Source organism: Rhyacophila brunnea, unplaced genomic scaffold, assembly GCF_057557595.1.
Source record: "Rhyacophila brunnea isolate RB1 unplaced genomic scaffold, BYU_Rbru_1.0 scaffold_12, whole genome shotgun sequence".
Lineage (NCBI taxonomy): Eukaryota > Metazoa > Arthropoda > Insecta > Trichoptera > Rhyacophilidae > Rhyacophila > Rhyacophila brunnea.
Genome location: NW_028232774.1, coordinates 21799091 through 21814960, shown reverse-complemented (window position 1 = coordinate 21814960; position 15870 = coordinate 21799091). Strand labels below are relative to the sequence as shown.

Below are 15870 nucleotides of genomic sequence, written 5' to 3'. Positions count from 1 at the left end.
ACAATACTGACACCTAAATGAGTCGCCTGCACTGCCAGAATCATCTGAACCCTGTCTACCTATCTATATACAATTTATTGTTATTTTTTTTCATATTTGTCCATTTTATTACAATATCGTGTTACTTTTAAAGCTCATTGTAATTCTAATAATTATATAAATATTTTTCTTGTATTCTGTGCAAAAATGATTATTAAAACTTTCTTAACCTAAACCAAGTATTTTTTATTGAATGATCCTGCAAAAATATTCAAGTACAGTTAAGTGACATATTTTGTTTCGGTGTATAAGCCATAAATAAATATACATAAATTATATTTAATATATACATGTATACTGTATGTATAGCCACGGTTGGTCTTGCACTTGTTGCTGTAGCTATGCGATCTGGTGTGGTCCATTATCCAAAAACACTCAATCACATCCCTGGTCAAACAGCGGGCAGCCGTGTAGTGAGTCTGGCTGGCCTATGGTGGCACTAGAATGATTTCAATATACACAGTCTGTTAATTTGAATATGTTTTCGACTGAAAGTTGTAAAAATATTTCATTAAATATCATATTCATACCTATGCAAAATTTTGATTCCTTTGAAGTACCTATACAAAATACGGATGAATATAAACCAAACAAAAATATTTGTTACTGGTACTGCCATAGTAAAGTAAAGTTTAACATACTTCCCTAATAGAACAAAATTCCCAATTCTTGTCGTTCTGTAGATGTTTCATTTCAGTTTTTACCAACGATCCATTAAATATGAATTGGTCATAAACACTCAAAGGAAATCTGGCACTCACTGCCAGAATGTCCATGTCAGATACCTGCATAAAAATAAATGTCATGTTATGATATTATACGTAATGAATATGAATGTATCAGAAACAACATAGATTTTATTACGAATTTTACATTTACAGAAAATTTCCTGCGCTCATTTTTGAAAGTCTCCAAGTATGACGGGTATATTCGCACATGGGTGCAGTTAATGCACCCAATGATTTTCGGGAAACCTGCCCTTTCTTGAAGTCTGAAATTAAAAAATATTTTTACCGACACAAAATAATATTCCCGTTAAATTCTTATTGAGTAGGTAATTTACTTGTTGTGTCTATGCGCAGTTACTCTAGTTACATGACATGTACATTGTAATATTGTATAAATTGATCAGAGGGTATCAACACAACACTAAAGACTGTCAGCGCTGTATGGCGACTGTATGTAAGTATTACTAAGCACTGCTATTATAGCATCGGACACGTTTCCTATGCATCTGCTTACTGATGCCTGGCTCATTGCGCAGAAGACTTGGCCTACCCGTTTTTGGTACGCTCCCTCTGCGTAGAAACGCAAAATAGTCAAAACCTACAATTCAAATAACGGAGACATGTTATTTCAATAGCATATTACCTTCAAATCCTGTTAACCCTTCATGGTAAATGCTTATTTATAATATGTGCAGTTATGAAACTGAGTAAATCTATCTTACCTATGAGCCATGGCAATCTTGCCCTGTCATAAAGTAAGGTTATATTAAATGTCGATGTAATTTGTCGCACGCCATCTCATTATATCTTCAGCGTGTAATAAGCATTCAGAAGACGTGTACATTTTGTCAACACACAACTGTCACTTTGACATTCGTATATGTATTTAGTCTATGGCTGCATCCAATGCTGCCACCTTGTTTCAGATAATTAAAATACACTTTACGCAAAGTGGGTAAAAGTTGTAGCAATTCTGAAAGCGCTATAGTGTACGTATATTTTTCATATTTAATTCATAAAAATTATAGAATATTTGGCGTAAAATATTAATATTATTTACAATTTTTAAATCTGGCGCGTAAATAAAATTATTTAGTCTATGGCTGCGTCGCTGACGCTTTGGTGTGGGGCCAAGCGCGAAATTCGCATCAAATCCAAGCGGTAGCGACAGCGACAGCGAGGGCGTTGCGAATTCGCTGCGAATATTCGCTTTGGTTTGGGGGAGGCTTTAATTTTTGTTAATATTTTGATAAAATTCAGTATTTCTTAGGTATTACTGTCATTAAGGCGTAAATATAAATTGACTTCTTAGCCTTGGTCCATGACAACTGGCTTTCACGTTTATATTTTATTATCTTATCCTATGTGCATACGCCGTTTATAAAATAATTAATTAATTAATCCATTCTGTGATTGAGAATATTTTTGTTGATGTATGTCTCTCTTCTTGGTCGTGCACTCATGGCGGAGGATCGTGACCACATTTAAATTTCGCCATCCTTTGAGCAACCAAGACTTTCCATCCTTCTCGATCTTCCGCTTCTCTCGGGGCAGAATGGATGGTGCCCCCCCCCCCCCCCCCCAGTCAGCTCTTCCGTTTTGCCTTCCTGGAGGCTACCCAAAACTACCAGTCTCTCCAGGTTGTCCGGTCCGCTTCTGACAATATGTCCAAAAAACTGCAGAATTCTTCTCAGACATATCGTCGAGAGCCGTTCCTTTATCTTCATTCTCTGGATGATTGACTGGTTCGTTATGTGCTCCGTCCAAGAAATGCGAAGCATTCGGCGCCAACACCACATCTTAAAGGCATCAATTGCCTTCCGTTCTCTTGCCTTCAGGGTTCACGACTAGACTCCGTATAGAAATATCGAGAACATTAATGTTTGCACAAGCATCATTTTTGTGGCAATCGAAATTCCCCGATCCTTCCATATAGTGGTAAGGCGTGTCATCGCATTTTTTGCAATCTGTGTGCGCCTTCTTATTTCCGCTTCGCATCCGCCCTTTCCACTGATGGTCGATCCAAGATATACAAACTCGTCGACTGTTTCGAGGTTTTGGAGTGTACTCGGTGTTGGTAGAAGGTTGGCCCGATCAACAACCATGTATATATATGAACCATATCAATATTGCGAAATAACTGTTAAAAAATAATCAATAATCCGCAAAGCAATGTGTTAACGAAGCTTTGGTTGGGATAATATTATATACATTACACAAACTTACAATATAACGACTAAACGACCCTATAATACTTCGCAATATTTAATATTGATCAATCAAACACTAACAATGTTGCGCAATCTCGAATATTGCACAATTTTTGTGATCGTCAGGTCGTTCTATTGTATTTTTTCGCGGTTATATTGTACTTACCGAAAGGTTATTGAAAATATTGCGAGTTTGGTACACTGAACCGTAACGATGTTGAGTAATTAATAATCGTTAGATCATCATCATCAGCCTAAATCTATCCACTGCTGGATTAAGGCCTTTCCAAGCTGATACCACTTCTCTCAGTCCTGTGCATTGCGTTGCTAGTTGCCACGTACATCCGCAGAACTTAACCATTTCATCGATCCAGCGGCCTCTAGGCCTACCTTGCGGACGTTTATACCTATTGGGTACCACTTTATGACTAGATTTGTCCAGCAATTATCCCTTGTTTTGAGCTATGTGTCCAGCCCATTTCCATTTGAGGTTTTTAGCGAACTTGATTACATTGCAAACCCTTGTCTGTTTCCTTAACCAATCATTCCGTATGTGTCCTTTCGCGTTATGCCCAGCATGCACCTTTCCATACGGTGTGCTACTCTAAGTTTCTGGATCTCTATTTTACTTAGGGTCTTAGGTTACTAAGTTTCACTCGCATATTTGATTACGGGAAGCATACACTGGTTGAACACTTTGCGCTTTAGGTACAGTGGGAGGTCGTTTTTGAAGACATTATTCAGGCGGCCAAAAGCTTTAGAAATCGTTAGGTACCTACCTTAATACACCTACTGTTGTAGTAAGCGGTGAAACTCTTGTAGGTATATTTTTTAGTTTTTAATTCCTAAATCCGACTGCGTCAAAGGCTAATAATGCCACTTCATTCGGCTTTGAATTTATTATGAATCCACTGATTTCCATTTTCCAATACCAATTGCTGCGCTTTGTATTTATAGTGCTGACCCACTTTTTAAGAAAGTCGATTGTTGTTTTTTTTAATAATGTCTTTCAGAGTATTGACTTTTTCGATATGACAGCGTCAATGATTGTTATGTTAATAATTTTCGTAGAAATCAATTTACATGTCACAAAAATACATCATTCATTCTTTACATGTATTTTGTGTATTGTAATTTGTATAAAGTATTAGAAAAGTGTATTCTGTACATATTATATTAATGGTATTTTAATGAATTCACTTAGAACAGGTATAATAAATTATATCGCGACGTATATTATACTCGTAAAGGCAATTCTATAATTTCAGTAGAATTTAGTGTAGGTAATAATAAAATTGGTACTTTTACTTAGGAACCAATATTGTACATAGATACTGTCACCTTACGACTGTGTTTTACCTTCCAATAGAAGGCATAGGGCCACGATTCTGTATATCGTTCTGAAGTTGAGGTTGGTTTAAAACACAAAGATACCATAATATAGTATATAATTTATTCACACATTAAATTACATATAAAATAAATAATTAAAATTTTGATTCATAATAAGATTGTAACACCGAATGTAACTAGGGTTGTTTTCTTCACCCCGCGTAACGTATACCTACGAAGAGAATTATTGTTTAATTTAGATGCTGCGCTAAACAATCACGTACACCCTCATAGGAAAGGTACTCATTTCATATGATGTTACCCAAATTAAAATGCATTTTTAGAAGATCATTCGGTTTTTTTTGCATAACCTGTTAACTGCAAAATGTTACATTTACAGGAGAGCGATTGTAAACTTTGAATTGTCCTCATAAATCTCGGTTCAAATGTTTGTCTAATATTGAGAACACATGAAGATATAACAAAAATTATATTTTCAATTATGTCACTAATTAGGAAAATAATGTCACACTTATCAGTGATCAAAATATGATAAGATTTTTGATTATGATTTGACCAAACTAACCGCTGTGTTTATTTACATAATATCATCATGTTTTGGTAGAGTTTTGAGCATTTTCAAATGAGATACAGATATTACCTACCAAATGTAATATAATACTATAGAGAGCCAATTTTTACTCTTAAGTGAAACGGCAAATAATAATCAACAATAGGTGGGACGAAATTTCGGGCTCGTTGCCAATAGGAGAACGATAGTCGACCTGTGAGTATAAAAATTTGTTTTGTGATGGCGTCGGATGAATATATTCTTAAATCGTGTAAAGATGACTAAAAAACGTTACACATTTACTCGAAAAAGAAAACGTGTCAATGAATATAGTATTATTATTACTGATATAACAATAAACATAACATTAAATGGAAGGATGTTTAATTTTTATGACAAATTATATTTTGTTCTGAACGCGTCGTTTGCACAATCCGCGCGTCGCGTAGTAATAATCATTTTAAACCATGCCTCAGCTGAAGTATAGCCTTAACATAAAACCACCAAAAAAGCAGTTATCAGGTTATGCCCAAACAACACCGAATATTTTCCTTGAGATTTTTATAGAATCAATAATTGTTTATAACTTGAATCGATATTTCTGTAAAATTGAACATCTCTATGGTAAATTCGCTCTTAGCAATGTTTTTAGATTTAACACCAGTATTCACAGTTAATGATTATGTGGGCTATTTTTACTTCTCTTTTTAAAACACTAAGAAAATACGATTGTTTACAAAACCCATGTGGGTGACGTGAAGACGTCCATGACTATACTCTATGAATACAAAATTTAAATTTAGATTTTTTTATGTAACTTTTTATGATTGGTGGATTCAGTATAGGCCGATTTGAGATATTTATAACGTTTGCGTCTTCAAACAACACATCATAAATCAAAGTAAAATAAATATATATTGTTAATGTACAAAATCAGATTCTACGATAATAATTCCTATAAATGGGGAGCGTTTTGAATTAAACGATGTCACTGATACATACAATGCATTCTTCCGCATTCACCATTATTATTGTACGACTAATGCTATAAACACATTACGATCACGTCACGTGAGCGCACTTAACCTCACGATAAAATCGTACCACGGGAGCAATGTTTTTTTACTTTCTATATATTTAAAATGTTATCAGACAAACGGTCCCATCTTGTAGCACATTTTGAGACGAAAACTAATAATGTTAGCTAGTAAAATCCTTTGAAATATACCAAAATCACACTGATATAACCTTACGCATCACAGAATTTTTTTTTATTGTCTGAATATTTACACACGTGCTCACATATATCTTTGTTCCAGTACGTGGACCAAAATTATATTACACATACTATACTTATACGGATGGCAACATAGCACCAGACCAGTGGTTGCTATCATCTTGTGACCAAATTATAGTAGGTGGTCCCAAAATAGTATAGTATTTTCCTCATTTTTAGTCACATTTTTTACCTCCTCATATCAATTTTTTTTACAAGCGAATCTGAAAAACTGTTTCGTTTCGAGGAATGTTTTTTACCTCACAAACATTTTTTTCTCTCAGTTTGACAAATTTTCCTCTATTTTTTTTATTGTAGAAATGAAATCATTAAGAAAAAAAAACTTTTATCCGATATTCAAAAGTATAGTATTTTGGGCGTACTATACCATTTTTATATGGGACATAGTAGGCGCACCAAAATTATAGTACAAATACTATAATTATACTACAGTTATCTACACTGCCAGATATGTCAGAGACTTCCCGATAGCAGGGATATAAGTTATAAATTTTTTAGGTATATAATACACACATGGTCCCCACATCCTGAAGCGGACCCCCAGGCTAGGATATTTAGCGCCCCCCCCCCCTACCCCCTACCTATCGCTAAGGGTAAAGGCAGTGTGACGAGCTGTAGTAGAGTTTTCGAAATGGTGTACGCGGTAAAATTAAGGTGTATTTTTAGCGATTTTTTTGTATTTTTAATATGCAAATCCATTTGAATTATGGAGTTGCGACCTGCGAGCTGTAACCTCGTGGGGGGCATGACTTGCACTAATACCGCCATGTATAAACGGGCTAAACTAGTAATTCTGTTACCACGTATTGGTATTAATGCGAGTAGCGAATAATAGTGATTAGTAATAAGCAAGTGTAAACCAGCCTTAGTGGCAGTGTTATAAAATTCATGTGCAAAGATTTCCGTGAGCTGATTATCATACGATATATTTTTTTTTTTTTAGATAACCATATCAGTCTGTTTATATTATAATAATTGATATTTTTTTAATAAATCTAGTTATAGCTAACTTAAATTGAATGTTTTATGTAAAGAATTAATTACAAACCGGTAATCCATCCGATGTAAATTAATTCATAGAAGAGAGCAGTTTATTTTTAAATATAATTAAAATAAGCCCTTACTATACAAATGATATTAACTTAATATCAAATTAGAAATAAAAGAAAAATAACACAATCTTATATAATTTTAAACCAACAAATAATTATACAACGAGCAAATAAAACCGTATTTTAAATCACACTCCAGACCAACACACATCTTGCCGCAAATAAATTATAAGTTACTACCAACAATAAAAACTTTCGGCAGTACCGAAATTCCCGTGCAAATAAAATTGTTTAAAACTCAGCGCATATTCATATCTAGTAATTTTACTATCAATATCAAATCAAAATGTAGTTCGGACAGATCACACCACACAAATTTGCTCGCTTTAATAAAAAAAACATTCCACGATTCTATGCGTCGCTTATTCCGATGAAATAGTTTTTAAAATAGCTGTCAGTACTTGTAAATTTGACAGTCCATTTGTATGCTTTCCATCCACTACAGAATACAACTAAAAATGTTTTTTTATTATTATTTTTTTTATGTTTTTTTACAGTTGTTATACAACATTTCTTTTATTGTGGTCTAAACTGGCTGTAATCGTATTGATACAATTCACAAAAATTTCTGCCATTATATAATATTCACGGTTTATTTTTTGTCACGGTTTTTTTTCATTCACGGTTTAACAATATTCAACATATTTGGAACAATGAGAAAATAAGCAATCACTACGATTTCATTTGTAAGATAGCCCCTTGTTAACAAATCGAAATTACATTACTGTGCACAAGTATAATATAATGTGTATGTGTTTCATACATCGGGGGGAAACCTTCATGGTGCCCCGAGGTCTTCCAAAGTATAGAAAAACAAAGAGTGAAAACCTTGAACGCCTCTATCCTCATAGGACACGAAAAAGCGAGGAGAGTTTTTCTTTTATCTGTGGTGTTCGAAAACCTTTTTATCTGTGTGTACAAATCTTACGTTCTGATGTTTTTTCTTCACGCTCCCCAAATTCCTCTCTCGTAATAATTAAAAGATCATTTTCTTTTATCCGAGACAGTTTTATCTTTATCTCGTACGATTAATGATGTCAGTTCATTATATCTGCCGCAAGGAGACATTTCTTAATTAATTTTATTGTTGGTGTTAATAAAAGTTGTATTAAGTAATTAGCTTACAAAATGTACTCGTAGGTATTTATTACACTACAGTACACTCTCAGTAATCCGCCGCTCGATTATCTGACAAACACTATAATCCGCCGTTATTTTTACTAGTTGAAAGCACAAAATCAAGCTCTATAATTCGCCGGTATTCGATTGTCAAATTCAGTAGTCCGCCGCGTACAAGTATACAACGCACATGAGACTGGTTTATTTTGGAAACTTCTCCTTCGTAAAACACACTTTTATCGTGAAGAAAGTAATATACCATGGAGGAAAGTGCCCAAGGACCGCATCACAATTATGCCGTGCTCCAATGCAACCGGGACACACAAAATTAAGCTTTTGATCATATGGAAACCAGGAATCCTAAGCCATCCAAGAATATCTGCCTCACTGAACAACTGGTTGTGTCAAGTGATTTAATGTTTAATATTTAGTTAATAAACTTAGTTTTAAATATGTATAATTTAGTAAATACTTGATTTTGATTATAAATAAAACTGTAATTTGCTAGTACAAATTTCTCAAAAAAACTATTTTTACGAAATACCTGTTTTAATTTTTACCATATTTTGTATACATATACAATAATCCGCCGCTTTCACTAATTGGACACTAGTCTGGTTTTTTGGATGGCAGATTACTAAGAGAGTATGTACTGAATTTTTCTACAACAATCAAAAAAGTTTTGGCGGCATTGTGTGCGTGCAGACTTCCATGCAAAATTTCAGCCTGTACGATAAAACGCAATTTTTTCCATAATTGATTTTAACATTATAGATAACATTTTAGTTTATACGGTAAATACATTTCAATTCTAAATTTAAATACTTTCTGACAAAACGACCTCATCCAATTTATGTAAAACTGCCAAATGCAATAAGGATATAAATAAATATACTTTACCTCAAACATTGATTAATCATCACTGTATTATTCAATTATTGTATTAAGTTCTACAATACTAATTATTAGTGACGCCCCGTGGAGGTAGGCAGATAATGCGTTGCTTAGGGGCGGCAAGTTAAGGAACAAATACGACCATTTCAAATTTTACAAGCAATAGTGTTTTTCCTATGAAGCGGACGATGCAGTCACTTCATTATAAAGTATTGACATCTCATTTTTTAATTCAAAAGAGGCCTCGAAACTTGTCACCACTGTTTTAGAGTAGGTTTTTTGGAAGTGCTCTCCTTGGATTTGTCACATTTATCAATTCAGAATAATTAAATGGGTAGGTGTGTATATTTTTATATATAATTTGAAACTAAAAAATTAAAGGGAACGGCATTCTAAATCTGCCTAAAGGCGCGGCCTTTGCCTAAAGACATTACTGCTAACTATGAAATGGGTGACAAAACTTACGAATTTAAAAATGCCTATCGCAGGAACGAATCTTGGTGTTGAATCAAATTCACGTCTTGTTTTTTTTTAATTTGTTTGCATATATTCAATGTGTAGAGTAAACTGCTAGCAACCCCGCATTAGAGAGTGACAACAACGATTACTTGATCATGGACTGGCTAAAAAAATGCCTACCATGAAATTAATATTTTATAATTCAGATTTAAGAATTTCTTATTGAATGCTAACTATATTAAAATTTTAATAACTCTTTTAATCTTCTTGGTCATTCCTTGATGCTGAGGATCATGACCGCTTTGGATTTTTGCCATATTTTGAGCGACCAAGTCTTTCCACCCTTCTCGATCCTCTGCTCGTCTCAGGGCAGAGCAAATGCTGCCCTCAGCCAGTTCCTTCACTTGGTCTTTCACTGTATCGCCTTTCCTAGAGGCCACCCGATACCAATGACATTATTAATGGACAACGCACTCAATACAGTAGCTAGCAAGTAAATTCGCGCATAGCGACATTTGCACATGTATAGGTAGACGTCACGCAATTTCCATTATATTTCCGCGATATCACGCAGCGGGAATTTATAGCAATATGACCTTTATTATAATGGCGTTAGAACAGTGTTTCTAGTGTCAATGTTCATTTGAGCAAACCCGTTCGAACCGAACCATTCGGCAGACCCGACAAAAAGCATCGGGAATTAGTAGCAATATCACCTTTATTGTAATGGCGTTAGAACAGATTATGCCATTCGGCAGACCCGACAAAAAAGTGAGTGTCATTTTTTTCCAGATGCTTCGTCCATATTTTAATGTCATTGCCCGAAACTACCAATCTCTCCAGGTTATCCGGTACGCGCTGAACAAGATGTCAAAAAACTGCATAATGCGTCTCAGACATATTAACGAAAGCTATTTCTTTATCTGCAGTATCTGGATGATTGACTGGTTTGCCCTGTGCTCTGTTTAACAAATACGACAAAGTATTCAACGCCAACACCACATTTCGATGGGATCAATTACCTTCCACTCGCTTACCTTCAGATTCATTACAGTTAATTAAATGAATTACAGTCAGGGGTGGTTCTACCTTAAGGGTTCATAGGGACCATCTCCATATCGTTATGTCAAAAATACACGTTCGATATTTTTATCACTGTCACGATATACCTACTGAATTACATGATTAAATGAACTATTTAATTTATTTTATCATACTGGGGAGCGAATCAAATAACCCCATGGTAAGTAAAAACTCTCGCTGTATGTTGTTGTTCAAAACTGATAACGGTAAGTCTATAATAATTATTAAACGACTCAGATAACCATATTATTTATTCGGAAAAATTACTCATTTCCTCATTAGTAACATCATATTATAAGTAGTATCTTGGTATATAATGTATAATATAAGAAAGTAGGTAGGTATGTATATTTAATAATTAATGGCTAAACCCCACCACCTCAAAAGTCGTCGAGCCACTGATTACAGTTGAACAAATTTACACATACAGTGGTATCCATGATACAATAAATTACCACAGGAGAAAAACCACGATTGATACAATAAAATAGGTAAATATATTTCTGTAGTGTTTTATATAATATACTATATTTATTATAAAATACTATGTACTGTTTAATTTGACAAATCATTCTTGATTGATCAAGTCTTCAGTGGTGTTTTTTGAAAGAAAATATTGTTTTTAGTATCCAATTATTCCAAAAACTTTCGGTCGATTATAATTAACCCTTGGCTTAAGAGCTTCTTCCAAGTTAGGGTTAATTGAGACATACGCATTAAGTTTAAGCCCCATAAGTGCTTGTCCGCTCCATTAATGTGAATATAATTTGAGAGCGTTTGCTACTTAATTCTCACTATGCCGTAGCGATTATCTCTATATATCGATATAGTGAAGTAATAGATCATTCCCCTATTCCCCATTTAAACAAATAAATTAAATACATCACAATTTACATATCAAGCCTGCGTAGCTGTAATTACTGTCTATGCTAACTATTTCTTTTATTCAAATGAATAATTCACAAGATTTAAGAATATATCATTCTGATTATTGAATATATATAATTAAAAAAAACACTTTCTGAGAGAGTATATTATAACCAATAGAAAAAATCTTTTTTTGAAAAAAGTGAGCCACCCCGGCCGGGAATCGAACACTGCATCTCCACGGGTAAACGCCCCAAACGTCGCATTTATCCAATATGCTACGGCGTGACATACTAATTGCGACAAACTTTAATTATAAGCGATCTTCGAAATCAAGCTACTTTGGCAATCGATTTTTGTTTCTTAAATCAAAGTAGGTAACTATTTACTATTAGGTACTTCGATTACTAACCGACGTCGTGGAATTTCTCCAATATTTTTTATAAAATAGTTAATTATAAATTATTAGCAAGTGCAAGTAGTTACATCCAAAAAATACTGGAGAAATTCCACGACGTCGGTTAGTAATCGAAGTAATAGTAAATAGTTACCTACTTTGATTTAAGAAACAAAAATCGATTGCCAAAGTAGCTTGATTTCGAAGAGCGCTTATGAGTAGGTATTAAAAAATGACCAATAGTTAAAGTTTGTCGCAATTAGTATGTCACGCCGTAGCATATTGGATTAATGCGACATTTGGGGCGTTTACCCGTGGAGATGCAGGGTTCGATTCCCGGCCGGGGTGGCTCACTTTTTTCAAAAAAAGATTTTTTCTATTGGTTATAATATACTCTCTCAGAAAGTGTTTTTCTAAATTATATATATACTATCTATGTATTTATAATTATAATATAATGGAATTGATCAATCGAATACCAAATCCATTGTAAAGATGTTAGAAATTACGAAACACAACATAATATGATAATTTTGAAAGCAATATACATATTATATATCCTCGAGGAGTAATATATTTTTTTAAATAGTTGTATTGTCATTAAACTAAAGTTGTTAAAAGCCATGTCAAACAAAATATTAAAAACGAGCGGGAACTCCCAGAAAATGGCAATATTTTCACATTCTTAAATTTTCAAATCTTTTATATTATATTCAATATTGAAAAATACAATAAGTTACGACGGACGCCATCTACAATAATGTTACTAATATCATTAACTTGATTTTATAAGATAAGAGTACTCACCTAGAGAGAATATAAGTGAATTATTCAAATCTCATTCGATTCAACTTTTTCTAGGGTTTTATTTTTTGTAATAAGTACTTATGAAATTTTCGAAATTAAATATTCAAGTAATTTTATGGGCAGAGAATAGATACTGATGACGTTAAATAAATTGAATAACTTGGTTACAATATAAATATATTATTTTGAAGAGTGAAACAATAAAATATCTTTACAATACAGTTCCTTTTGAATGCTACAAGGACCACCTAATGAATTATCGCCTGAAGGGAAAAATTGGAAAATTCTGAGACCTCTTCAGGTTTCAATAGACCTACTTAGACATTTTCAAGGATTATCCGGTCTTTAAAAAGCACTTGGAATGACTTAACAACCTCAAAAAACGCTTTGCAATTTGCTATCTCTAATGAGCCAAAATGCTGCCAATGTTTCAACTCCTAAGTGAAAATTGGTTCTCAAACTGTCATATGATGAGAATTGATTAAAGAACTCTAGCATAAGTCACATTTTCATCATATACACTGCAGGTAGAATCTATAGAAAATAAGCCAAATGAATGATTAACCACGCGGATACTTTCTCAGGGAAGGTGCTCAACTACACACATAATTAGAATAATTTATTATATCTTTAAATTCTTCCCGAAAAGACCTGTCTAAACTCCCGTTTTTATTCTCAACTCCAAATGTTCATTTAATAAAACATTATTGTAGTGTGTATGTGTAGCAATTCTATGTCCAATATTAACCTAGGGGTCGGAGTGTTGGACTCTAACCAACGCGGATGAGCGTACACTTCTTTCAATCTATATCCACATTCGTTAAACTTGATAGACTCATATGGGTGAGTCGTACAACATGAATGGACAATACCCAACCGCTGAGGAGTACCCTGGTTAGCAAACCGGATGGTCAAATTTTCACTGTCAAGCCCGAACGTTGGTGGTCGGACGGTGTCAACAATGATACTATAGCGACCGGTGCTGATAACTGGAGGAAATTGGCTAAGAGTATGGCGAGATAGAGGACGTTCTTAAAGCATGATAAGGCCTGCCTTGGGTTGTTCAGCCACTTGATGATCGATCTTCTTTACGGCGCTAGGATAATGTTTATGGCGACCTTCGTAGTCTAGTGCGTAAGACTCTGGCTTTTCATCCGGTGGCTCCGGGTTCGATCCCGGTTGAGACACAATATATTTATGTGATTTCGTCAAAATCTAAGTGTTTGTGATTGTTTTACTTATTAAATATAACTAACTACACCACAGTTTCACTTTCACTACTGTCTTTAAGCCTCATGGCCGATTGTCGTGATAATAAGAATATATGTATATAATATATATGTATGTATATCTTTTATAATTAACCTACGTAATATGTGAGCATCCTCATCCTGCGATAATGATACAACAGAATTTTTTTGCTGCAAAAATAATACGACAAAAATAACGTTATTAATTTTAATTACATTGTAAATTTACCACCCATCTAAAGAAATGTCATTGACTAACCGCTCAGTAAATTATTCAACAAATTTAAAGAAACTACGTGTTGTTTTTTTAAGTCTTTAACTTCTCTTAGATGTGTAAATAAACAACAAGGCTTTATATCAATAATAAATTATTATAAGAAATACCTATCACTAATTGTATTACAAGTCCCACAGCACCGCGAGCTGCCGCAGATGTTCGGCCAAAATCCACCGCAAGTCACCGCTGTCAGCCGCAATCTGTTACAACCTGACGCGTGAACTTGATAACTAGCGGCTGTGTAGTTACTGACCCGTAGTAAAAAATAATTAAACATATATTTAAATAACTATATTTTGAATATTCTCTAAGTTTGACAAGCACATTTTTTCACTTTATCGTGGGTGTAATAATGGCAGAAAACTTTTTTCATCCCTAATACGAAATGTAATTTATTAAATGGCGTATCTAATCCGACAGGGATAAAATTAGAAAGCGTCTAGTCATCCCCTGTTTATAAAATAATGTTCTGTTGCTTTTAACGTTGTCATAACGGTTAAAAGATAATACATTAAATTATTATTTTAAAAGATAACAATAATAATCTTTAAAGTAAAAAGCAATGTTTGCGTAGGTATATTATTTAAGAAATGCCAATGTTTTTTTATTAACTAGGATTGGTTTCCGTCATGAAACAATTTTAAATACAAAGAATGTTGTTAATTCAATATTCGATATTCAAATATTCCTATATAGAATAGTTTTAATTGTTATTTTTGGTACTATATTTTTATGGATTCTAGTTAGTATTGTCGAATTGATAACAGAAAAAAATAATATTTTCTGAGTTGGCATCATTGCTACAAAATAAAAATGAGGTAACACTTTTTTTTCGTCCGATCTTAATAAGGTCATAGTATGGGCCTCCACAGAGTGGAGGATGACAGGAGACAAATTTGGTTTTTACGAGAAATGGATGTCAACCACTTGCTCAACCTATTAGGTCCATTCATACTCTGACTCATACACAAATTGAAAAACAATGTGTGTATTTGCCAGACCCAGGATTCAAACCTGGGATCCACGACGCCACAGGCTGTCCACCATGCAATTTTACACGTCAATGGATAATTATAATATAGCATCCTGTTTCTTCTTCTTTGCCCATATCCGCCCTTTAGCTGGAGCATATGGACACCACGCGGCGCCTCCAAGAATCCCTGTCGCTCGCCAGTCTTCTTGCTTCGTTCCAGGTCAAACCAGCATCCCGTAGCTCCGCCGTATACACTCTGTAGATTGTATTTAGTGGCCTACCAGGACGCCGGAATCCGGTCGGCTTGAAGAACAGGCAAGCCAGGTTAAAGTTCTCTTCTGGCATCCGCAGCACGTGGCCGAGCCAGGTCCAACGTCGCCTCTTCACTTTCAGTGTGATGAGAGGCTGCTTGGTACGTTCTCTTATCTTCTCGTTGCTCCTAAAGTCATACCACC

At 34.3% G+C, this 15870-nt stretch overlaps 2 protein-coding genes across 4 annotated transcripts in view; both read right to left on the bottom strand.

Annotated features, from left to right (window-relative positions):
* Positions 1-15870, bottom strand: part of Cbp53E (Calbindin 53E) — a 319445-nt gene that overhangs the window by 263979 nt on the left and 39596 nt on the right. The window lies entirely within an intron of this gene.
* LOC147077911 (uncharacterized) lies at positions 207-1643 on the bottom strand. 2 transcript variants are annotated; one of them, XM_085940158.1, is made up of 4 exons: positions 1490-1643; positions 919-1030; positions 681-824; positions 207-478 (listed from the first exon to the last, which is right to left on the bottom strand). In XM_085940158.1, exons 1-4 carry the CDS (start codon positions 1498-1500, stop codon positions 431-433), a joined length of 315 nt encoding a protein of 104 aa, XP_085796284.1. In that variant the 5' UTR covers positions 1501-1643; the 3' UTR covers positions 207-430. The 2 variants fall into 2 exon arrangements, with proteins under 2 accessions (XP_085796284.1, XP_085796283.1); XM_085940157.1 differs by having other exon boundaries at positions 208-478; positions 913-1030; positions 1490-1631.